The sequence below is a fragment of the Fringilla coelebs genome, assembly GCF_963513975.1.
Source record: "Fringilla coelebs genome assembly, chromosome: 29".
Classification (NCBI taxonomy): domain Eukaryota; kingdom Metazoa; phylum Chordata; class Aves; order Passeriformes; family Fringillidae; genus Fringilla; species Fringilla coelebs.
In genome coordinates this window covers 2,455,428-2,480,291 of record NC_140055.1, presented here as the reverse complement: position 1 = coordinate 2,480,291, position 24,864 = coordinate 2,455,428, and the positions used below count along the sequence as shown (strand labels likewise).

Genomic DNA, 24,864 nt, shown 5'->3' with positions numbered 1-24,864 from the left:
GTGTGAGTGTGAGTGTCCAGCCCCGTGCTGTGACTGTCCAGCCCTGTGAGTGTGAGTGTGAGTGTGAGTGTGAGTGAGTGTCCAGCCCCGTGCCGTGAGTGTCCGAGCATCTCCGCTCCCCCCTCCCCGCCCTCCCCGAGCTGCTGCGCTGTCTCTCCCTCCTCTGCCGCCTGCAATGATTTCCCAGGGTGACAAATGATTAATTCAGCTCAGGAGCTGTGGCTTTCTGCAAACTCACCCGAGCAATTCCCTGGCAGGCTCCGCGCCGCCCCCCCGGGCAGGGAATGCTTCGTGCCAGGGAAAGTTTCAGCGAGATCTGCTTAAAAAAATCCCCGGTGCCAGCTCCTGGGTGCTGCCCCTCTGCCAAGGGGCTGGAGCCCGCCAGTGGGGTGTGCCAGCTGCCCACCGGACCCCACCGCTGCCCAGGTCCCCAACATTCCTGCAGGAAGGAGGATTTTTAGGCATTGCAGCCTAAAGATGCATCAATTATCCCGGCCCTGATGCAGATGCGGGTGGGTAAACTGAGGCACGGACCGAGCTTGGCTGTGAGTGCTGCGCTGCCAGGTCTGCCAACCCCAGCGGGGCTGGCAAAGCCCCTGGGCTCCCCCACCCACCTCGGCCCCGCAGCAAAAGGGGTTTTACATGACAAAGCCTCTGCTGGCTCCCGGGACCCCCCGCCCGCGGCCCCCTCCCCGTCCAGCTGAAGCTGCCAAATCCCGGGAATAACCACGCCAAGGGCATTCCCGTGCCATGGCGGGGTCCGGGGGCGGACACCCCCCTCCTCTGCTCCCCCACTTCTGCTGCATTGGGTTAACACCGTGCCCGGGCTGAGCATCCTCCTCACCCTCCTCTCGTGCGGGCTTTGCCGGCTGCCAGGAGGGAGGGACGGGGAGGGACGAGCAGCCTGCCAACACGGTAGTATCTTTTTTTTTTTTTTTTTTTTCCTTCTTAATTAGGGGAAGGAATAAATATAAAAGGAGGAGGGAAAGGGGAAGGGAGAAAAGAAAAAAAAAAAAAAAAGCAGAGTGGAGGACACGGACACACACACACACACACACACACACACAGAGGAGCCTCTTTTCTCGCTGCCTGCACTTATGCCTGGTGCAGCTCCTCGCCTGCCCTGCTGCCAAGCCGCTGTCCCGCAGGAGCCGCAGCTCAGCCGCACGCCGGGCCCCGGGGCCGGGGCTGCGGCCACGCACCGAGCCAGGTGAGCTCCGGGATACCGGGGTGCCCCCGGGATCATCCCTTTCACCTCCGCACGGGCAGAAAGCGAAACGGGATGCCATGCCCGGAGGGTTTTTCCCCGCGGGGGGCACCGGGCACCGTCCTGCCCTGCAGCAGGGGGTGCTCGGGGGGCTTTGTCCTTGTCCCCGAGCCTCCCGAGCGCGGCTCCGCGCGTTGCTGGAGGGGGAGGCTCGGAGCGGCTCCGCAGCGCCGGGGGCACAGCGGGGGCTGGGGGGGCTCCTGCGAAGTTGGGAGGAGAAAGGACTTTGGTGCTGCCCGGCTGCTGCAGCCTGGAGCATAGAGCCCAGCCTAGAGCCCAGCCTGGAGCCAGCCCAGAGCCCAGAGCCCAGCCTAGAGCCCAGCCTAGTGCCCAGCCTGGAGCCAGCCCAGAGCGCAGAGCCCAGCCTGGAGGCAGCCTAGAGCCCACAGCCCAGCCTAGAGCCAGCCTAGAGCCCAGCTTGAAGCCAGTCTAGAGCCCAGAGCCCAGCCTAGAGCCCAGCCTAGTGCCCAGCCTGGATCCTAGCCCGGAGCCCAGACTGGAGCCCAGCCTGGAGCCCAGCCCGGCCCGTGGCCCCTCCAGCAGCGGGGATCCGAGGGGTTGGGCACAAAGGGCATTTTCCGGGCTGTTTCCTCAGGAACCCCGTTTTGGGAGAGGGGCCAGGGGTCCGGGATGGGGCTGGTGGGTTCCGTTTGTCCTGCAGAGTCTCGGCTGCAGCCAGGCTAGCGGTGCAAAGGGAAACTGAGGCACGGAGCCGGGCAGGGATCAGGCTCCCCCCACTCCATCCCGGCCGGGGCAAAGCTGCCCGGTCTGGGGGGGCTGGGGCCGAGCCCAAGGTTTGGGATTTTGGGATGGTTCTCCCTGTCCTCGCCCAGCTCTCTCTGCTGGTGTCCCAGCGCGGGAGGCAGGAGGGGGCAGGGGGAAATGTTTCAGGATTTTCACGGCTTTTTCCAACCGATCAGCCCCGCTGTGACACCGGGGGGTGTCCCGGGGAGAGGGAATTTTCCCGCAGCCCTCTTCCCCTCCCGCAGCCGGAGCATTTCGTCCCCAGGGTGAAGGGGCTGCCCTTGAGCATCCCTGCCAGGGACCTCTGCTCCTGGCGCTTCTCCTGGCTCAGCCCACCCCAGAACCTGTTGCTCTTCCTTTTGGCCGCCCGAGGGGTGGGAGAATCCTCCCTGTGCCCAGCCCGGAGCCTTTTGCAGCTCCTGGGCTCAGGCGCGGCAGGGAGAGGCCGAGCAGGATATTTTAGGGCTGCTTTTCAGGGAATGGCTTCAGACTGGGGAAACTGGGAGGTGGGGTGAGGTTGTGCTGGGAGGGGGAGATGCGAGTTTGGCAGCGGGGCTGGCTCCCAGTTGAGCTGCGGTGCTGAAATCAGGGACCCCCCACACTCCACCCCGCACTACTGCCCCGCCGCGTGCCTCAGTTTCCCCAGCAGAGCCTGGGAAGGCGGAGGTGGGTGTGCAAACCTTTCACGTGTGCGTGTGACACACTTAGCCAGGGCTACACGTGCCGGGCTCTGCTCGCCCCCCGCCCCTCCGTGCGGGGCTGAATCTCCCCGGGGACCCTCCCCGCACCCCCCTGCAACAAGGAGCCCCTTTCTTCGGGGGGCTCGGGCTCCTGGCAGCTGCAGGGATCCCCCCTCCTCCCCACCTGCTTCCGGCCTTTCAGCTCTGCCAGCTCCGCTGCCAAGAGCCCTCCGGGCGCTCCCCGCGCATCCCGGGGCTGGCATCGCCTGGCACGGCCCCGCTCCCACCGGGGACCCTCCGGTGGCCGCGGGGATGGGGACGGATCCTGGAGACAGCGCGGGTTTGCAGCTCCGGGGGGACGGACACGCTGCAGCCACGAGCGAACGGCGGAGGGGCTGCGGGTCCGTCCCGGTCCCCGTGGGCAGCCGGGGCGGCAGCGGCGCGTCCGGAGCCTTTTGCCGGTGGGGACCGGGCTGGAGCGGGGCCAGGCTGTGCCGGAGGCTGCTGACTCATTCTGCAGCTGAGCATCCCTGGAAAGGCACCGCTCTGCTCCCTCCTCCTCCTCCCGGCTCGCTGCGGGCTGGCAGGGCACCTTGGGAGCGGCGTGAGCAACCATCACGTGGAGGGGACAGGAGAAAACTCCCCTCCGGAGATGGAAAGGGACATCACAAATCCCTCCAAGGGACATCACAAACCCCTCCAAGGGACATCCACAAACCCCTCCAAGGGGACATCACAAACCCCTCTAAGGGACATCCACAAACCCCTCCAAGGAACATCACAAACCCCTCCAAGGGACATCCACAAACCCCTCCAAGGGACATCCACAAACCCCTCTAAGGGACATCCACAAATCCCTCCAAGGGACATCACAAATCCCCCTCTGGAGATGAAAAGGGACATCCACGGGCAGCAGCTCCTGTGCTGAGCCCTGGCCCAGGTGCAGCAGCCCCAGATCCTGCAGGTGCCGCCTTCAAGGAGCCAGCTCTGCAAGCAGGGCCGAGCTCAGGGGAGAAAGGAGGAGCAGTGCTGTCCCAAAATAGATTTCAGCTCCATTTTCCACCTGGTTTCCCACAGAAATGGAGGTTAGCCGGCCCTGCCACGTGCCTGCCTGTGTGTCTGTCTGATCCCAGCAGCTCCTGAGCTCTGAGGTCTCTGGGACAGCCTGAGTTGCTGCCATTATAATTATTCAACATTTTTTGGCTGCTCTTCTCTAGTCCTGCTCTCAGCTTTTCCCTCAGAACTTGTGGGTTGAAGGATTTTCCATTTGTGGCGAACAGGAAAAATACCCAAGGCAAAAATCCAACCCCAAACTCCAAACCTGAGAGTCTGTGGTCATCATGGGACTCCAGGACCTGGGGCCATCACCCACGGGCAGGGTAAAACTGGCTTTAACCCTTTCCACACCCCATTCCCAGTGCCAGCACACACTCAGGGATGGGCACAGGAGGAGAGCAGACACTCCAGCTTGCCCAATTCCTGTGGAATTTTATCTCTTGGATTTCCTCCCCGGGATTTCAGGGCCGCTGTCCGCGCCACCACGGCGCCTTGGGGACTGGAAGAAAAGGTGCCAGTGACAAAAGCCTGCCTTGCCTGGCTGCCCAGGGGGTGGCACCAGCCCCCGTGCTGGAGCCTGGCCACGGCTGCCACGCAGGAGGGTTTTGTCCCTCGCTCCAGAACCATGGGGCTGCATTCAAAATATCTGTCTGGAGCACAGAAAGCTGCTGCCTTGGCCCTGGCACCACTGGGCAGCTCCTGGGCAACCCAGCTCCGGCTGCCCCTGCTGGGAAGGGGAGGTTTGTGGTCTGCACTGGGTGGTTGATGCCCATGGGGTGTGGTGCCAGGGGCTTTTTGTTGGTGTTAGGAGCTGTGCATGCACAGTGCCTTGTGCTGTGGGCTGTGTACCCACAGTGTGTGGTGCCAGGGGCTGTGCCCCTGTGCTGTGTGATGGTAGGGTTGTACATTTGTGGTGCCAGGGGCTGTGTACCTGTGGTGTGTGGTGCCAGGGCTGTACATCCATGGTGTGTGGTGCCAGGGGCTGTGCACCTGTGGTGTGTGATACCAAGGCTGTACATCCATGGGTCCAGAGGCTTTGTACCCGTGATGTGTGGGGCCAGGGCTGTACATCCATGGTGTGTGGTGCCAGGGCTGTAAATCCATGGTGTGTGGGGCCAGGGCTGTATACCCATGGTGTGTGGGGCCAGGGCTGTACATCTGTGGGTCCAGAGGCTTTGTACCCGTGATGTGTGGTGCCAGGGATATACATCCATGGTGTGTGGGGCCAGGGTTGTACATCTGTGGTGCCAGGGCTGTACATCCATGGTCTGTGGTGCCAGGTTTGTATATCTGCGGTGCCAGGGGCTGTGCATCCATGGTGTTGTGCTGCCAGGGTTCTAGGGATTGTACATCCACGTTGTGTGGTGCCAGGGCTGTACATCCGTGGTTCCAGGGATTGTACATCCACATTGTGTGGTGCCAGGGCTGTACATCCGTGTTCCAGGGGTTGTCCATCCGTGGTGTGTGGTGCCAGGGCTGTGTAACCATGGCTCCAGGGGCTGCCCATCCGTGGTGTGTGGTGCCAGGGCTGTGTAACCATGGCTCCAGGGGCTGCCCATCTGTGGTAATTTGGGCTGGGGTGTGCATGCACAGTACTTGGTGCCCAGGGCTGGATTCACAGCCTCTCCCTGGAGCAGTGGTCCCCTGGGCACACTCTGGGAACTCAGCTTGAAGAGGGACACAGGTGACCAGGGCAGCATCCTGGCAGGCTGTCCCTGCAGCCAGTACTGGACATGGCCTCAGCTGCTCCTGTGGCTGCTGAAATCCATACAGTGCAAAGAGCTCATAAATTACAAATCTGCTCCGAGTCTCAGGCTGCTCTGTTCCCAGGCAATGGCACGATGCATCCCTGGCATGGGAGGCTGAGGAGCCCCAAGAAGCCTCTGCAGAGGGGTCAGGGGGTACGGAGCAGGGCATCAGGCAGGGATGTTTCCCCACATTCCCAGCATCAGCCTCCTCTCTGGATGGCTTCAAGAGCAGCAAGACTGCAAGGACACCCAGAGCCCCCAGTGACGTTCCTGTCACCCCCTGTGCTGCTCCCCAGAGAGGGCTGGGTGATGGCAGTGCTGGCCACAGGGCTCTCTTTCAGTGCTGGTCCCCAGCCCACCGGTGGGAGCCCTTTGTGCCAGGCAGCCTGAGAGAGGCACGGGACATAATGGCTGCTTTGGGCAGCCTCGCTTTTCCCAGCCCGCGCACGGGGAGCCTCCGGCGTGAGCTGAATGGCAAAGAAGCCGTCCTGCTCCTTCCCTCCCCCTCTGCCCCGGGCTCTGGGCTGTCCCCCCCTGCTCGCTGACCTCACCTCCCTCCACCAGCCACCCCTGGCAGGGCAGGCGTGCACGAGCGCACGCACACGCGTGTGCACACCTGCAGTGTGCGGCAGCATGAGCACAGCCGTGTGCCCTGCCTGCTCCCTGAGCTCCCTCAGCACCTCCTTCCTGACCAAACGCTCCCTGAGGGTTCTCACGGTGGCACCACGGGCACACGGCCCTGGCGCTGGCATCGCCTCCCTGCCCGCCGCCGCCAGCTCTTGGGCTGGGACCATCTGTGCTCTCCAGGCCAGGCTGGACTCTGCTGTCCCCAGGGGACCCAGTCCCCGGGGAAGGTCAGAGGGGCTGGATGGCACCCAGTGGCTCCCAGCCAACGCTCCTGGTTGTTCAGGTTGTGTTCTTCCTCTTGTGAGCTGGGGCACCTTCCCTTCCCTTCCCTTCCCTTCCCTTCCCTTCCCTTCCCTTCCCTTCCCTTCCCTTCCCTTCCCTTCCCTTCCCTTCCCTTCCCCTTCCCCTTCCCCTTCCCCTTCCCCTTCCCCTTCCCCTTCCCCTTCCCCTTCCCCTTCCCCTTCCCCTTCCCCTTCCCATTCCCATTCCCCCCCAGGGTCTGGGGGATCTCCCCAACCTCTTCCCCTCTTGCAGGGATGGTAGATTTTTGGTGCTTTTATGGATTCTGGGCACAGCTGGTGGTTTTTGCTTCCCCCTTGCAGGGCAGAGCATGGCCCCAGCCCTCTCGCTGCTGCTGCTCTGGCTGTTTGTCCCCACGGTGCTCCCGGAGGTGTTTGGCCCTGGAGATGGCACAGGTAACTCAGCACCCCATTGGTGCTGTAGTGGGGGTCTCGGGGGGCCCCTCACACCCACCCTGCTCACAGCTCCTCTCTTCTCCCACCCAGAGGACCCCAAGGCTCTGCAGGTGTCCATCCCACGGCAGCCAGCCCTGGAGGCCGTGCTGGCAGGCGATGTCACCATCCCCTGCCTCATCACCTACCTTGGCCCCCAACCCACCGCCGGCACGGGCGGCCGCCGCGCCGTCCTGGGGACGCCGCGGGTCAAGTGGACCTTCATCTCTGAGGGCAGGGATGTGGAGATCCTGGTAGCTCGTGGGGACAGGGTGAAGGTGAGCGAGGACTATCGGCTGCGTGCCTCCCTGCCCATCTTCCACCAGCGCTACACCAACGCCTCGCTGCTGCTCACCGAGCTGCGCCCCAACGACTCGGGCATCTACCGCTGCGACGTGCAGCACGGCATCGAGGACGGCCACGACATCCTCCATGTCAAGGTCAAAGGTACCTCAGGGTGGGCAGAGGTGGCGTTTGGGGCAGCCTGGGGCCCTCTCCTGGCCCAGCAAATGCCCCCCTGGGCATTGCAGCAGGACGACCCCCAGCAGGGGAATAACGTGCAATGACTCCAGAGATTTCAGAAGGTTGAACAATTGCTTTATTAAGCAATTGTTTATTAACTAATTGCTTTATAAACAATTAGTTTATTATTTTATTAATAATTGCTTTATTAAGCAATTGTTTATTAACTAATTGTTTTATAAGCTATTATAACTATATTATACTACATTCAAACTATACCATACCATACCATACCATACCATACCATACCATACCATACCATACTACTAAAGAAAGACCTGTGACTCTTTTCCGACAGTCACGCCACAGCTTTGACCTAATTGGCCAATCAATCCAAACAACCATTACCAGAGTCCAATTACCAAACCCCTTCTGGTAAGCAATCCCCATAACACATTCCACGTGTGCCAAAACAAACCCCTTCTGGTAAGCAATCCCCATAACACATTCCACGTGTGCCAAACAACAGGAGCAGCAAGTAGAGTTAAGAATTGTTTTCATTCCCTTCTCGGAGCTCTCTCACCGCCTTCCTCAGGGGAAATCCTGGGAAGGATTTCTCTGTGAAGAGAGCTGTGAGCACACCCTGGGTGCATTTGTGGGGGGCTGCTGTGAAGCCCCTCGCCCACGGCCGTGTGTGCCCGCAGGGGTGGTGTTCCACTACCGGGAGGGCTCCATGCGCTACGCCTACACCTTCCCCGAGGCGCAGGAGGCTTGTGCCAGGATCGGCGCCAGCATCGCCACCCCCGAGCAGCTCTACGCCGCCTACCTGGGGGGCTACGAGCAGTGTGACGCCGGCTGGATCGCCGACCAGACCGTCAGGTGGGCGCCCGGGGTGCCTCGCCCTGTTGTGGTTTGCTTTTGGGTTTGAATTGTTTCATTGGTAATATGTTAGATTTTTCTGTGTTAGAAAAACGGTTCGTTCCATACTGCCCTGTTCAGTTTCCCAAAGGGTTTTTCCCAGAAGTTGTTCACCCCATATTTTCCCACCTTTCCTTATGTCAATGTCCTCCACCCCTCCCATGTTTCCAAACTTGCCCCTGCACCTTGTCAGTTATGGTTTGCTATACCCCTTTAGCCAGAAAATTCTATGTCAGTTATGCTGTTTCCCTTCACCCATTTGCCAATTATGTATTCACTCCTCCCTCCTTCTTCCTCATTGGTGTTAGGTTGATGTGAACCCACCCCATGTGTGGTGGTTTTTGCAGGGGTCCCAGGACGAGGGAAGAGATGAGAATCTTGGCTCCATGTTTCAGAAGGCTGATTTATTGTTTTATGATATTTATTATATTAAAAGAAAAGGATATATTAAAACTATACTAAAAGAATAGAAGAAAGGATTTCATCAGAAGGCTTGCAAAGAATAGAAAGGAATGATAATAAAATCTTGTGACTGACCAGAGAGTCCGAGACAGCTGGACTGTGATTGGCCATTAATTAAAAACTACATGAGACCAATTAAAGATGCACCTGTTGCATTCCACAGCAGCAGATAATTATTGTTTTTCTTTTCCTCTGAGGCTTCTCAGCTTCTCCGGAGAAAAAAATCCTAGCAAAAGGATTTTTCATAAAACATATCTGTGACACCCGTGCTCCTCCTTGCTATCCCCTGATTGGTTTGTAGTGAGTCTCCTCCCTTGACACTGCCCCCCTTTATAAACTGTTGTAATCCCATTGTTGGCGCTCTTCTGGCTGTGCTCCCTTGGTATTTGTTTGGTTGTAACACCTTGGCCCTTCTCCCTCAGAGTTTGTTTGGTTGTAACACCTTGGCCCTTCTCCCTCAGAGTTTGTTTGGTTGTAACACCTTGGCCCTTCTCCCTCGGAGTTTGATTGGTTGTAACACCTCTGTGTTTTTTCCCTTGGAGTTTGTTTGGTTGTAACACCTTGGCCCTTCTCCTTTGGAGTTTGTTTGGTTGTAACACCTTGGCCCTTCTCCTTTGGAGTTTGTTTGGTTGTAACACCTTGGCCCTTCTCCCTCGGGCTCCAGGTGTGGCGTCGTCGCCCGCCGGTTCCCCAGGGAGTCACCGGCTCCCCTGTGCTCTCCTGCCCAGGTACCCCATCCAGACCCCCCGTGAGGCCTGCTACGGAGACATGAACGGCTTCCCCGGGGTGAGGAACTACGGAGTGGTGGACCCCGAGGACATGTATGATGTGTACTGCTACGCTGAGGACCTGCCAGGTGCCCGTGGTGCCACCTCTTGCCCTCCTCTGCTTTTGCTCCCATGCTAACTACCCCTGTAACCCATTGTGAACCCAAGTGAAAAAGCTTCAGCTGCTGTCTCTGGGTGTGGGGACTTGCTGTGCTGCTTCCTAAAGCATTCCTGGTTCACTTTGGTGGGGTGTGGGGGTCTGTCCCTGGCAGCAGGCAGTGCCCAGGCTGGGCTGTGCCCGCAGTCATCTGCCCCAGACCAGCAGCACGCTGGGCTGGGCGCTTTGGGGTTTGGTTGTGCTTTGCATGAGATTCAGGGCTGCAGATCCTGCCTGGCTCTGTGTACCTGGGGGTGGCTGGTCCCTCTTTTGGGGGTCCCCACTGGCAGTGGGGTCGGTTGGTGGTGCCAGGCAGGTGGCAGGGGTGAGGGACAGGGAGGCAGGTGCAGCTGTGGGGGTTGGTCTGTGCTGTGCCTTGGGGCAGTGGTCCCCAGCCCTCCTGAGTATGAAGCCTCACCATGGTGCTCACTGGGCTTGCAGGTCTCCTCAGAAACGTCCCACATGTGGATTGCTCAGTGCAGGGCACGGACCTGCTCCTCTGCAGTCCCCTTCAGGGGTGCTTCAAAGTCTCAGCTCCGTTTGCAAGGCCAGGAATCAATCCCACGTGGCGTGAGAGGTCCAGACGTGCCTGCACGGTGGCTTTCTGTGCATGGGCAGGGAAGCAGGCAGGAATCCAGGCAGGGAAGCACTCAGGAAGGCAGGGAAGCACTCAGGAAGGCAGTGAAGCTGGTAGGGATGCAGGGATGCAGGCAGGGATGCACTCAGGAAGGCGGGAGGAAGGCAGGGAAGCAGGGAAGCAGGCAGGGATGCACTCAGGAAGGCAGGGAAGCAGGAAAGCAGGCAGGAAGGCAGGGATGCAGGCAGGGAAGCACTCAGGAAGGCAGGGATGCAGGCAGGGAAGCAGGAAAGCAGGCAGGGATGCAGGCAGGGATGCAGCCCTCCTCCAGCCCCCGGTGTCCCTCCGCACACCTCAGCCTCCATCTCCACAGCCGCTCCTGGTCCCATGCAGAGAGCGGAGGAGCTGAGGGGGCTCCCGCAGCCCTTTCCCCCCTCCCAGCTCTGACTCCCGTCCCCCTCCTCTCTCCGCAGGCGAGATCTTTTTGGAGACGGCGCCGGCCAGGTTCACGCTGGAGGAGGCGGCGCAGCGCTGCCGGGCGCTGGGCGCGGAGCTGGCGAGCCCGGGCCAGCTGTACGCAGCCTGGAACGCGGGGCTGGACGCCTGCAGCCCCGGCTGGCTGGCCGACGGCAGCGTCCGCTACCCCATCGTCACCCCCCGGGAGCGCTGCGGCGGGGCTCTGCCCGGCGTCAAAACCATCTTCCTCTTCCGCAACCAGACGGGATTCCCCGATGCCCAGAGCAGATACGATGCGTACTGCTTCCGAGGTAAAGAGGGGCACCCCCGGCCCGCCCCAGCTCCCAGGCGGGGACCGGTGGGAGGCCTCGGGAAGCTCCGGGCGGGGGTGCATGTGCCCGGCGGGGCAGCAGGCTGGGGCTGTGCTGGGATCCCTGGGTGCTCTTGGTGCCGCTGCTGCGCTGTCGGGGCAGGGCAGGGGTGTTTGGTACCGTCTGAAGCTGCTGTGCTAGGACAGGGATGCCTTGCATGCCGATAGAACTGAGAGGGGAGGCATAACCTGCATGTCCTGACACTGCATGCTGACAGCTCGATGCTCTGCACGGTCCTGACACTGCATGCTGACACTTCTCAGTACAGCAGGGATGTTCTGAGGGTCCTGACACGGCATACAGACAGCTCTCAATACTGCAGGGATGCTCTGAGGGTGCCAGCAGTGCATGCTGACCCCTCTCAGTACTGCAGGGATGCTCTGAGGGTCCCAGCAGTGCATGCTGACCCCTCTCAGTACTGCAGGGATGCTCTGAGGGTGCCAGCAGTGCTCTCAGTACTGCAGGGATGCTCTGCATGGCTCCAGCAGTGCATGCTGACAACCTCTCAGTACTGCAGGGATGCTCTGCAGGGTCCCAGCAGTGCATGCTGACAGCTCTCAGTACTGCAGGGATGCTCTGAGGGTCCCAGCAGTGCATGCTGACTCCTCTCAGTACTGCAGGGATGCTCTGAGGGTCCCAGCAGTGCTCTCAGTACTGCAGGGATGCTCTGAGGGTGCCAGCAGTGCTCTCAGTACTGCAGGGATGCTCTGAGGGTCCCAGCAGTGCATGCTGACAACCTCTCAGTACTGCAGGGATGCTCTGCAGGGTCCCAGCAGTGCATGCTGACAGCTCTCAGAACTGCAGGGATGCTCTGCAGGGTCCCAGCAGTGCATGCTGACCCCTCTCAGTACTGCAGGGATGCTCTGAGGGTCCCAGCAGTGCATGCTGACCCCTCTCAGTACTGCAGGGATGCTCTGCATGGCTCCAGCAGTGCATGCTGACATCTCTCAGTACTGCAGGGATGCTCTGCAGGGTCCCAGCAGTGCATGCTGACCCCTCTCAGTACTGCAGGGATGCTCTGAGGGTGCCAGCAGCGCTCTCAGTACTGCAGGGATGCTCTGCATGGCTCCAGCAGTGCTCTCAGTACTGCAGGGATGCTCTGAGGGTCCCAGCAGTGCATGCTGACCCCTCTCAGTACTGCAGGGATGCTCTGAGGGTCCCAGCAGTGCATGCTGACATGCTGTGGCAGAGGAGGGTGGCCCTCCATGTCCTCAGTGCCAGTTCATTGTGCCAGACCAGGGGTGTCCTGCATGGCACCATTGCTCTGCATGGGCTCCGTGGGCACAGCCCCAGGAGGGTTCATCCCCCAGGGCTGCAGGCCTGGGGAACACTCCTGGGGCCCCGGGGCTGTGGGGCACAGCCTGCCAGGCTGGTTTGGGGGGATGCTGGGCAGGAAGGAGACCTGTGGGGAGCAGCAAGGTGCTGCCTGTGAGCAGTGAGAAGGAAGCAGAGCTGTCCCTCCACTCCTCCTGCCTGACCCCACAACTGTGTGTGTCTGCTCAGGGCCGTGAGGGCTCACAGTGTGGGGATGCTGAGCATCCCTGGGCCTCAGTTTCCCCATCTCTCAGCAGGGAAAGCCTGGGTTAGGCAGGATGGACCCGTGCCGTGATTCCACAACCCCTGTAACCCACTAACCCCCCATGCATGTCTGCCCTCCCCGGGGTGGGGATGGGGGTGTAGAGGAGGATCCCCACAGGGAGGGGAATGCAGGGTTTAGGATCTGGCCCCACCACGTGCTGCTGAGCCCTACGGCCCCTGCTGGGGCTGGTGGCACTGCCAGCTCTGCCAGCACCTGGGAGGGCCTGATCCTACCCCATGCTGACCCCATCTAGAAGGGGAAGGGGAGGCTGAGGAGAGCTGGCTCCCTACTGGGGTGCCGAGGCTCCAAGCCTGCTATGGGGTGAGCTCATCTCTGAGCGCTGCGGAGCCAGGACAGGGCAGTAATATCCCACTTTCTTTCTGCCCACAGAAGGGACAAACTCTTTCCCTGAGGCTGCAGGAAAATACCAAGGCCAAGAGCCCGAGGAGAATCTCCTCCAGGAGATTGTCACAGTGGCAGAAAAGCTGGAGGAGCTGCAGCTGCCCCGAGAGCACGTGGAGCTTGAGTCGCGAGGGGCGATTTACGCCGTCCCTCTCTTTGAGGACCCTGACCTGGGCAAGCCGAGCCAGTCCCCTGAAGACACCCTGGGGCCAGGGGCCCGGCACCCCCCCCTAGCTACCTCAGGTCACCCCACCCCCGCCTCCCCTTTCCCCACAGCCCTGGCCAGCCCCGAGGCAGGTGTCCCGTTTCAGCTGGGGAGCCCATCCCCTGCCCAGGAGCACGGGGGACAGTGGGGACTGTCCCTCGCTGGCCGGCGGAGCAGCTGCTGTGGTGGTGCCAGGGCTGGGGCACAGAGAGCAGCCACACAACGGAGGCACGAGGAGAGGGCAGAGGCACCCGAGGGTGCCCGGGTCACCCCAGCTGTCCCCGCCCTTCCCCCATGGCCGGGGCACCGGTGTCTTGGTGTAGGGCAGTGCAGGGACAAAGGGACACCTGCGTGTCCCAGCATGCAGGGCCTGTGCTGGAGCGGGCTTTGGCAGCAGCAGGAGCTGCAGAAGGGAGCTGGCAGCTGGAGGGACACGAGGCGAGGTGCAGCGGTGAGGGGCTGAGCGTGGCTCTCAGCGCTCGGGCCAGAGCTCGATCAGCCGCGCCGGTGCAGAGGGGACAGGGTCACACGGGCTCGGGGCCACTCCCATCGCCCTTTGTGCGAGCGGGATGGGCAGAGCTGGCAGTGCCCGTAGGACGGGCAGAGCTGGCAGTGCCTGCAGGAGGGGCAGAGCTGTCAGTGCCCGTAGGACGGGCAGAGCTGGCAGTGCCCGCGGGATGGGCAGAGCTTGCAGGTGCCCGCAGGAGGGGCAGAGCCGGCAGTGCCCGCGGGATGGGCAGAGCTTGCAGGTGCCCGCAGGAGGGGCAGAACTGGCAGTGCAGGATGAGCAGTGCTGGCAGTGCCTGAGGGATAGGCAGAGCTGGCAGCGCCCGCGGGATGGGCAGAGCTGGCAGTGCCCTCGGAATGGGCAGAGCCGGCAGTGCAGGATGGGCAGAGCTGGCAGTGCCCGCAGGATGGACAATGCCGGCAGTGCCCTCGGGATGGGCAGCGCTGGCAGTGCCTGCAGGAGGGGCAGATCTGGCAGTGCCCGGGGGATAGGCAGAGCCGGCAGTGCAGGATGGGCAGAGCCGGCAGTGCCTGCAGGATGGGCAATGCCGGCAGTGCAGGATGGGCAGAGCCGGCAGTGCCTGTAGGAGGGGCAGATCTGGCAGTGCCCGGGGGATAGGCAGAGCCGGCAGTGCCCTCGGGATGGGCAGCGCTGGCAGTGCCCGCAGCCCTGGGCTCTGGCTGGCCCTCACTGCCTTTTTGCCTTGCCCTTTGCAGAGGAGGAGCAGGGAGCAGCACCGGGCAGGGGCCCTGGCAGCGCGTCGGCGGAGAGCCCGGGCGGAGGGCGACACCCCGGCCAGCCCACGGAGCCAGAGGGACCCACCGGTGCCCCAGCAGGTGACACGGAGCCTCCCGAGGGCTTTCCTCGTCCGCCCGGCCCCGCCGTCCCCACACAGCGCCCGGACCGTCCGCGGGACGCCTTGGGGCGGCCGGCCCGCCCTGCCAGCCCCGGGCCACCTGGGCACCGTGTGACATCGCCAACCGGTGCCGCTTCTGCCACCTCGACAGAGAGCCGAGAAGCCGCTGGAAGCCCCCGCCGCGGGCACAAGTCCGGCGGGGCGAGCACCCCCTTTTCCGGCGCTGAGGATGCCGAGCTCTCCGGAGACGTGGGGGAAAGCCCCGGGGCGTCCCCGCTGCCCGCCGCGCCCTCGCAGCCGCAGGAGGAGGGAGAGGAGCAGTCCGGGGCCGTGTGGCTGCCCTCGCCCGCCGCCCCGGGACAGCGCAGCACCGCGCCCGCCGTGACTCCGTGGCGCGCAGAGCTGCCCCGCAGCAGCACCGCACCGGCCCCGGCGGGAGAGGAGGCGGCACCGCCACCGCCGGGCACAGACCGAGGGATGCCTTCTGCAGCTTCCGAGGAAGAGGAGGAGGAGGAGGAGGAAGAGCATCCTGCTCCCTCCGTTGCCACCGTGGAGGGTTTCCTTGCAGCCGTTCCGGGAGAAGCAGGTGGGACCCGCAGGGATGGCCTCAGCTCTCCCCGTCCCGGCACCTCTGGGGTGGTCGTGCCGGGGACCCCGCGGGGGGATCCGGCCCCCAGCACGGCCGTGCCCCTGCCCGCCCTGCCCACCGAGCGGGCCAGCGTCGGGGCGGGCGCCTGCTCGGCCCGGGGTCCCTGCCGTGCCACCCTTGCCCTCGGGGCAGCCGTCCTGGCTGCTCTGTGGCACTAGAGATAGCCAACACCTTTCCTTCACGCTGTGCTTCCCTCTGTCTGTCTGTCCGTGTCTCCTCTCTCTCTCTCTCTCTCTCTCTCCTCCTCAGCTGGGTAAGGGAAGGTTACAGGTCTGGAGAAGCACATATTTGTCAAACAAATTGGTCTGATCTCTGCATGCACTTAAATCTCTTCTACTTCTGTGAAGTGTTTTAATGACTGTTTCCATGAAAAAGCCCGATAAGCGAAAGGCGGCCCCAGTCCCTGCTCTGACTAACCGTGGTACTAATAAAGGGAATTAAAAGCTTTGTAGAACAAGCATCTCGGCGAGCTCTTCCCTTCGTCCTTGCGCCTGCTCCCCTGCGCCTCTCCCACTGACGAACTAATCCCCGCCCCCGGCCCTGCCAGTCCCCGGGAATGGGGTGGGAGGGACCCCCGGCGGGGTTTGGGGGGGCTGGGGCTGCTTTGCACCCTCCACGTGGCCCCCCGGGACGGACCCTGCACTGCCCTGGGAGGGGGGGTGAGGGCTGGACGCTGCATGGCATGAGCAGGGGGACACACGGGGGACACTGGTGGGTCACGGGGTGCAGACCCCCACCAGGACTGCCCTGCCTTGTGCAGCTCTCAGCGGCCAGGCACCCTAAAATCCCTGCAGAGCCTTGTGGGCCACATCCCCCGCGGTGCTGGGATGGGTGAGCAGAGGGAACACGAGCTGCTGTGGGTGGGTGTCACCCACCAGCCCCTCCTTGCCCCCCGGGCTGACCCCAGCTCCGGTGCCCACCCTGCTGCCAATCCCCTGCCCCCTCTGCCCCGTCCCGCTCCCTGCAAGGCCATCTGCAGCAGAGGGCACCATCTGGGGTCCCTGCCCTGTCCTCCCCAGCCTGGCAGTGCCCAGCCCAGCCCCTGGGCACCAAGGAGGCTCCATGGAGGGTGGCCAGACCCCGTGGGATGGCTGCCTTTGCCTTGGCAAGGAGAGATGCCCAGGAGGAGCCAGCCATGTGACATGAGGGGTCACCCATCCTGTCACCCCCTCGCTCTGCTGGGGATGGATGAGCTGCACACCCCCAGGGAGCCGCCAGCACCTCCTGGGGAGGGGGGAGGGTGGCAGCATCGCCCTTGTCACGTCTCCACCGAGCCCAGGACCGTAAAACAGGGCATGATTAGGCTGGAGTGGGTCAAGGACTTGGAGTGTGCCCTGGGCTGTGCTGGCAGCAGCCCTTCATCACGCTCTGAGCTGGGAGCACACGCTGTGCTCCGGGGGCATTAATGACCGGAACGAGCTCCTGGGAAAGTGCTGGCTGAGTTATCAGCCTTGGCCAGGCTGGAGGTGACACCAGAGGGACAGGCCTGCTGTCACCTCGCTGCCAGGCCAAGGACACGTGGCTGGGATGTGCCAGCAGCTTTATGGTCTGCGTGCTTTCCTCCCAAAACACTGCAGGGAAAAGAAGGAGCTGGGCCAGGGGCTGGTGTGGCAATGAGCCCAGGGGAGGGGAGATAAAAGCATCCAGCTCCCATTGCTGTGCTCCAGGGGAAGGCCAAACCCCCAGGTCTGGCCAGCTCTGGGCCAGGGCTGCTGAGCTGTTCCCACCCAGTGGTGGAAGGGTGGTGTGGGATCGCTCCAGGCATGTCCTGGGGTACCTGAGACCCTCACCTGGCCCAGAGCTGGTGGTCCCAGAGCCAGCTCAGAGACCTGCTTGCTGTGGGATGCTGCAGGGGGGAGGCTGCTGAGCTGTTGAGTCAGGGATGGAAAGACAGACTCCAGTTTTCAGGTGGATCAGAAGGCTCTGCTTAATGAGAGTAGAGGGTCCTTTCATGATGTGACTCGCTAAGGTGATTGGTCTCAAAGTAGAAACATCTCACATTATGGGTGAGCTCTAAATTAGAACCATCTAATTGGCCTCAAAGTAGAAACATCTCACACTGTGGAGAACCAGAACTATGAGCAATGCCTACAGAAAGAGAGATAATAATTGTTTGAGTTCTTTCCTCTAAGATTCCCAGGCTCAGCCTGGGAGAAATTGCCTGACCTGAGGATCCCCAGGAGGCCGTGGCACTGCTGGGCACCCAGGAGGTGCCCGAGCTCTGCGGTGAGCACGGCTGCTGTCCCTTGCAGGTGGCTGTGTCCCCAACCCCTGCCTGAACGGAGGCACCTGCGTGGAGGACGGCGCCCAGCTCACCTGCCTGTGCCTGCCCGGCTACGGGGGCAGCAGCTGTGAGAGACGTGAGTGCCCTGGGTGCCACCCTGGCTGTGTGAGTGCCCTGGGTGCCACCCTGGCTGTGTGAGGGTCCTGAGTGCCACCCTGGCCACCTGAGTGCCCTGGGTGCCACCCTGGCCATGTGAGTCCCCTGAGTGCCACCCTGGCCACCTGAGAGCCCTGGTTGCCACCCTGGCCATGTGAGTCCCCTGAGTGCCACCCTGGCCATGAGAGTCCCCTGGGTGCCACCCTGGCCATCTGAGCCCCCTGAGTGCCACCCTGGCCACCTGAGTGCCCTGGTTGCCACCCTGGCCATATGAGTCCCTGGGTGCCACCTTGGCCATGTGAGTCCCCTGAGTGCCACCCTGGCCACCTGAGTGCCCTGGTTGCCACTCTGGCCATGTGAGTCCCTGGGTGCCACCTTGGCCATGTGAGTCTCCTGAGTGCCACCCTGGCCACCTGAGTCCCCTGAGTGCCACCCTGGCCACCTGAGCGCCCTGGGTGCCACTCTGGCCATGTGAGTGCCCTGGGTGCCACCCTGACCACCTGAATGCCCTGGGTGTCACCCTGGCTATATGAGTCCCCTGAGTGCCACCCTGGCCACCTGAGTGCCCTGGTGGCCACGCTGCCCAGCTCCTGCTGCAGCCCGGGAGGCACAAACGAGGGGCACTGAGGAGTTTGGGGTGAGGGGGCCTCCGTGCTGACCTCTCCTCTCTCCCCTGGCGGGGCTCACCCCTGAGTTTGGGGTGAGGGGGGCTCCGTGCTGACCTCTCCTCTCTCCCCTGGCGGGGCTCAGAGCTGAGTTTGGGGTGAGGGGGCCTCCGTGCTGACCCTCTCCTCTCTCCCCTGGCGGGGCTCAGAGCTGAGTTTGGGGTGAGGGGGGCTCCGTGCTGACCCTCTCCTCTCTCCCCTGGCGGGGCTCAGCGCTGAGTTTGGGGTCAGGGGGGCTCCGTGCTGACCTCTCCTCTCTCCCCCGGCGTGGCTCAGCCCTGAGGAGCTGCAGCCCCGGCTGGGACAGCTTCCAGGGCGCCTGCTACAGGCACTTCTCCACGCGGAGGAGCTGGGAGGATGCAGAGAGCCAGTGCAGGCACCACGGGGGGCACCTGGCCACCATCCTGACCCCCGAGGAGCAGGACTTCATCAATGGTATGTGACACTGCTGCATCCCTCCCTCCTGCTGCGCCCTGCAGGGCTGGGCTGGGACACACGGACAGACAGCCAGAACACGGATGGCACATACAGAGCCATGGGAACAGACGGGTTCAGCCCTTGAAATGTGTCCAGAGAAGGGAACAGAGTGGGGAAGGGGCTCTGGAGCATCTGAGAGAGCTTGGGGGGGGCTCAGCCTGGAGAAAAGGAGGCTCAGGGGGAACCTTCTCACTTTTTACAGCTCCCTAAGAGGAGGTGGAGTCACTTGGGGGTCGGGCTCTGCTCTGCTCCCAGGGAAAAAGGGACGGGAGAAGTTGCACCAGGGGAGGGTGAGGTTGTGTATTGGGGAAATTCCTTCATGGAGAGGGAGGAGGGACTGCCCAGGGGAGTCCCCATGGCTGAAGGGATTTAGGAGACCTGCGGATGTGGCACTTGGGGACAGAGTGCTCCTGGCTGTGGGGGATGGCTGGACTCGATGATCTTGTTCCTTTTCCAACAAAATCCCACGGTCCAGTGATGGGTGGGCGGACCAGCAGAGGGTCGGGTGTGTGCATGGAAATTTGAAGGCAAAGCCACGGCCTGACCTGCCTGAAATCAGCCTTGGAGGGATGGGGGAAGGCAGAGGGAGGCAGAGCAGGGGACAAGTGCTGTGGGAAGGGGACAGAGAGCAAAGCGGCGTGAAGGAACACGAGGGTGGAGGAGGAAGGGACAGGAGAGACCTCACAGGAAGCTGCAGGGACACGAAGGGACAGGCAGGGAGCTGCAGGGCCTGGCAGGGACTGGCTGGACCAGAAAGGGAACTGGTAGAGCCAGGTGGGGACTGATGCAGACAGGTGGGGACCTGCAGGGACAGGTGGGGACAGGCAGGGACAGGAGGGAACCTGCAGGGACAGGTGGGGACTGGCATAGCCAGGTAGGGACCGGCACGGCAAGGTGGGGACCTGCAGGGACAGGCGGGAACCTGCAGAACCAGGTGGGGACCAGGGGGACAGGCGGGGACAGGCGGGGACCAGGGGGACAGGCAGGGACCTGCAGGGACAGGTGGGGACTGGCATAGTCAGGTAGGGACCAGCAGGGCAAGGTGGGGACCTGCAGGGACACGCAGGGACAGGCGGGGACAGGCGGGGACAGGCAGGACAAGGTGATGACCTGCAGGGACAGGCAGGGACAGGCGGGGACAGGCGGGGACAGGCGGGGACAGGCGGGGACAGGCGGCTCGCGGGCTCTGCCGCCCTCTCCCGGCCGGCCCTGTCCCGCCTCTCCGGGCGTGAGGGGTAAAGGGGTTTCCCCGATGTTCCTTTCGGGTGTCCCCAAACCTCCCAGCACCTTCCCGCTGCAGGCCGAGGGACACCCCCGCCTCCCAAATGTCCCGCAGCCGTTCAGCCCCCTCCTGACAGGTGGCACCTGGCGGTGTCCCTGTCCCCACCACGCCCCGTGTCCCCCAGACCAGTACAGGGAGTACCAGTGGATCGGCCTCAACGACCGCACCATCGAGGGCGATTTCCAGTGGTCCGACGGGAGCCCCTTGGTAAGTGGGGCTGCCAAGCCCCGTGTGCCCTCACAGGGGGGCACCACCCTGCCTGGCACCTCCTTATCCTCCCCCAGCCGGGGCTTTGGGGCTCCCAAACAGGAGCTGCCTGCCTCACCTGGCAGGTGAGCCACACCTGGGATTTGGGGGTCCCTCCGTGGTGGCACCTCCTTCCTGGCGGGGATGGCACTGCCGGGAGGCTGGCGGGGCAGGTGTGCCCCCCACGGCAGCGGGGTGTGCTGGATGCCCCCTGCACCCCGTGCCCCCCTGTGCCCGCAGCTCTACGAGAACTGGCACCCCGGGCAGCCCGACAGCTATTTCCTCTCCGGGGAGAACTGCGTGGTCATCGTGTGGCACGACGGGGGCCAGTGGAGCGACGTGCCCTGCAATTACCACCTGTCCTACACCTGCAAGATGGGGCTGGGTAAGCCGGGCTGCCCCTGCTTTGAGGGAGCAGACGAACTGCACAACTTTGGTGAAATCGTGTCTGTTACAGCGCTGGATGCGTGTGGGGATCGTTCCTCTAAAATGACATGAGTGCCTCTGGGAGCTCCAGATCCTTTTTTAGCTCCCTCTCCAATCCACATCCGTGCAATTTCACAGTGGTTCATAATTTCATTGTTTCGCAGTTTCACATAGGTTCATGCATATTCATTCTACTGATTTCGCTTGACATTTGCCGCTAAGTCTTCTTTATCAGCAAGAATCCCTGGGTCAGGTTTGCTCTGTCTGTCCCCTTATCTCTGTCCTTTGGCTGAGGCAGTTTCTCCGAGCGCAGGTTTTTACGAGAGCAGGCAGTCAGAGCAAACAGCAATGTCTGCAAACTACAGACCTAACTCAGAGATGTACATTTCACCTCAATCAAAATGCATTTCTGCTCTGGAAAATTCCCACTCTGTCTCATCCCCGCCCCGAGGAGGGGCTTCACCACCACCTCCACAGTGGGGAAACGAGTCTGGGGTGTGGGACCTGTTTGGGCTTTCTGGGGCTCGCTCTGGGCTGGGGGGCTGTACTGGAATGTCCTTGTTGGGGTTCGGGGCTGGGGGGGCTGTACTGGAATGTCCTTGTTGGGGTTTGGGGCTGGGGGGGCTGTACTGCAATGTCCTTGTTTGGCTCCAGGCTGGGGGTGGGTTTTGCCTCTCTTTGGGCTCCAGGCTGAGGGGGCTTCATCCCTGTTTGGGTTTTCTGGGCTGGGGGGGCTTTATCCCTGTTTGGGTTCCAGTCTGGGGGGCCATTACTGCAATGCCCCTGTTTGTTCTCCAGGCTTGTGGGGGCTTTACCCCTGTTTGGGTTTTCTGGGCTGAGGGGGCTTTACTGCAATGGCCCTGTTGGGCTCCAGGCTGGGGGTGGGCTTTACCCCTCTTTGTGCTCCAGGCTAGGGGGGCTTTACTCCTGTTGGGGTTTTCTGGGCTGGGGGGACTTTAACCCTGTTTGGGTTCCAGTCTGGGGGGGCTTTACTGCAATGCCCTTGTTTGGGCTGGGGGCTGAGGGGGCTTTACCCCTGTTTGGGTTCCAGGCTGGGGGACTTTACCCCTGTTTGGGTTCCAGGCTGGGGGGCTTTACCCCTGTTTGGGTTCCAGGCTGGGGGGCTTTACTGCAATGCCCCCATTTGCACTCGGGGCTGGTGGGGGCTTTACCCCTGTTTGGGCTCCAGTCTGGGGGGGCTTTACTGCAATGCCCTTGTTTGGGCTCGGGGCTGGGGGGGGGCTTTATTCCTGTTTGGGCTTTCCAGGCTGCGGGGGGCTTTACTGCAATGCCCCCATTTGGGTTTTCAGGGCTGGGGGGTCTTTACCCCTGTTTGTGCTCGGGGCTGGGGGGCTTTACACCTGTTTGGGCTTCAGGCTGGGGGGGCTTTACCCCTGTTTGGGTTTTCTGGGCTGGGGGGGCTTTAACCCTGTTTGTGCTCGGGGCTGGGGGGGGCTTTACTGCAATGCCCCTGTGGCTGGGGGGGCTTTACTGCAATGCCCCTGTTTGTGCTCGGGGCTGGGGGGGCTTTTCTGCAATGCCTCCCCCCCCCCTTGCAGTGCAGTGCGGGCCCCCCCCCGCCCTCAGCAACGCCCGAGCCTTCGGCAAAGCCAAGCAGCGCTACGAGATCGGCTCCACCGCCCGCTACCGCTGCCGGCCCGGCCTCGCCCCGCGCCGCTCGCCCATCATCCGCTGCCGGGAGGATGGCACCTGGGAGCCGCCCCAGCTGCTCTGCCGGCCTGGTGAGTGGTGAGCTCCCCGGAACCCCCCCGCGGCGCTTTCCCTTCACCCGGCTCTTCTTGTGTCCCCCCAGGCGTGGCTCAGCCCCCCAACAAGTGAGGGAGTCCCTGGGCTGGCAGCCAGCACCTCCCCAAGGCCGGGACTGGTGTGGATGGGGACGGCACTGGGACCTCGGAGCGTGGGGTGAAACCTCGCCGTTGGGTGTCTGCCCCCTTGTTTGTTTTGTATCTGTACAAAGAAATCCTAAAAAAATTAAAGAGCCCCTCGAAAGGAGCCAAGGGTGCCCCAAAATGCAGCAGAGCAGGAGTTCTGTCCCCAGAGTCACAGCAGAGCTGAAATTCAGGGGGACACCTCGGGTAGGGGATGGCAGCAATGTGCCAGCATCACCCTCCCATCCTGCTGTCCTCATCCTGCTGGGGGTTGACGTGGGGACATCCAAGCTCTGCTGCAGCTCAGCGCCCATCCAGAGGTCTGGGGGGGCTTCTGCACTTCCCTGGAGCGGCAGGAGCTGCTGCAGCAGGCCTGGAGTGGGTACCTGCTGCCCAAACCCCCTCCCCGTGCTTCTGTGGGTATTAAAACCAGTGAACAGAAGGCACAGAGTGGTGAGCTGGTTATTTGGGGGGACCTGGCACAGGGCTGGCACTGGCAGGGCTGCACAGCCCCAAAGCGTGGGGTGTGGCAGCAGTGGAGAGCCTGGGCACAGGGACACCCCCACAGCAACAGGGAGACACCACCCAAAGTGCCCCCACATCCCAGAGACACCCCCAGGAGCCACAGACACTGGGGGAAACCACCCAAAGTGTCCCCACATCCCAGAGACACCCCCAGGAGCCACAAAAACAGGGGTAAAGCACCCCAAAGTGCCCCCACATCTGAGAGACACCCCAGGAGCCACAGACACAGGGGGAAACCACCCCAAAGTGTCCCCACATCCCAGAGACACCCCCAGAGCCACAGACACAGGGGGAAACCACCCCAAAGTGCCCCCACATCTGAGAGACACCCCAGGAGCCACAGACACAGGGAGACACCACCCCAAAGTGCCCCCACATCCCAGAGACACCCCAGGAGCCACAGACACAGGGGGAAACCACCCCAAAGTGTCCCCACATCCCAGCAGAGCTGGGTACCACTCAGGGCTTGGGATAGGACACTGCTCCCAGCAGAGAGGTGGCACTGGGAGTGCACATCACTGCTCCCCATGCTGTTATCCCCCTGCCCTGTGGTGATCCACAGCTTTTTATGGCTCTCCTGGGCTGTGTTGAGCAGCAACACCCATAAAAGCCTGAAGTGAAGTGGCCAGAGCACAGATAACCCCTGGAGAGGTGCTGGGGATGGAAAGCCCCTGTCAAATTCCCCTCCTGGAGAGGCCAGAAGGTGCCAGGGAAGGAGCCAGGCAAGCCCCCTGTGTGCCTTTGCAATAGATTTTACTGCTGCTTTATTGAGAAGGCAACACGTCATTAGTGATGCTCGTTAGTGCCCAGCCTGAGCCAGCACCAGGCAGAGCCCTTGTGGCTGGGGGAGAGAGGCTGGGCAAGGATTGACCAGGGATTGACCAGGGATCACCAGGGACTGACCAGGGATCACCAGGGATTGACCAGGATTGACCAGGATTGACCAGGGATCACCAGGGATTGACCAGGGACTGACCAGGGATCACCAGGGATTGACCAGGATTGACCAGGGATCACCAGGGATTGACCAGGGATTGACCAGGGATCACCAGGGATCACCAGGGATTGACCAGGGATCACCAGGGATTGACCAGGATTGACCAGGGGTCACCAGGAATTCACCAGGGACTGACCAGGGATTGACCAGGGATCACCAGGGATTGACCAGGGATCACCAGGGATCACCAGGGATTGACCAGGATTAACCAGGAATCACCAGGGACTGACCAGGGCTGGGAATGGGCAGCCTGGGCTGTCTGTGGTCTGTCTGCATCAGACCCTGCTCCTGGTCCAGCAGTGGGTCTGGCTCCTCCAGTACCTCTCAAACAACCACAAGGCATCCCAAACATCCCACAAGGTGCCCCAAACACCCCACAGGGAGTCCCAAGCACCCCACAAGGTGCCCCAAACACCCCACAAGGCATCTCAAACATCCCACAGGAAGTTCCAAACACCAGCACTGTCCCGTGTGTCCCCAAACACCTCCACGCCACCACTGTCCCCTGTGCTCAGCCCCGTGTCCTCACTTGCCCACGAAGCAGTAGGAGCCGCAGGTCCTCCTTTCTCTTTCTTTAGTATAGTTTTAGTATATCATTTTCCTTTAATATAATATACACCATAAAATAATAAATCAGCCTTCTGAAGCATGGAGTCAGGGTGTTCTCATCTCTTCCCTCATCCTGGGAACCCTCAAACACCGCCATGCCACCACTGTCCTGTGTGTCCCCAAACACCGCCACACCAGCACTGTCC

General features: G+C 62.1%; 1 protein-coding gene across 2 annotated transcripts; it reads left to right on the top strand.

Moving 5' to 3' along the window:
• The first annotated feature begins 1,020 nt into the window (after nt 1–1,020).
• Nucleotides 1,021–22,984, top strand: BCAN (brevican). Of its 2 annotated transcripts, XM_084223139.1 has the most exons (15): nt 1,021–1,210; nt 6,725–6,817; nt 6,908–7,300; nt 8,020–8,194; nt 9,424–9,551; nt 10,670–10,963; nt 12,993–13,247; nt 14,434–14,553; nt 14,725–15,159; nt 17,475–17,582; nt 18,544–18,702; nt 20,151–20,233; nt 20,513–20,657; nt 22,258–22,440; nt 22,512–22,984. In XM_084223139.1, exons 2-15 carry the CDS (start codon nt 6,733–6,735, stop codon nt 22,535–22,537), a joined length of 2,589 nt encoding a protein of 862 aa, XP_084079265.1. In that variant the 5' UTR covers nt 1,021–1,210; nt 6,725–6,732; the 3' UTR covers nt 22,538–22,984. The 2 variants fall into 2 exon arrangements, with proteins under 2 accessions (XP_084079265.1, XP_084079264.1); XM_084223138.1 differs by having other exon boundaries at nt 14,434–15,159.
• Nucleotides 22,985–24,864: the final 1,880 nt, after the last annotated feature.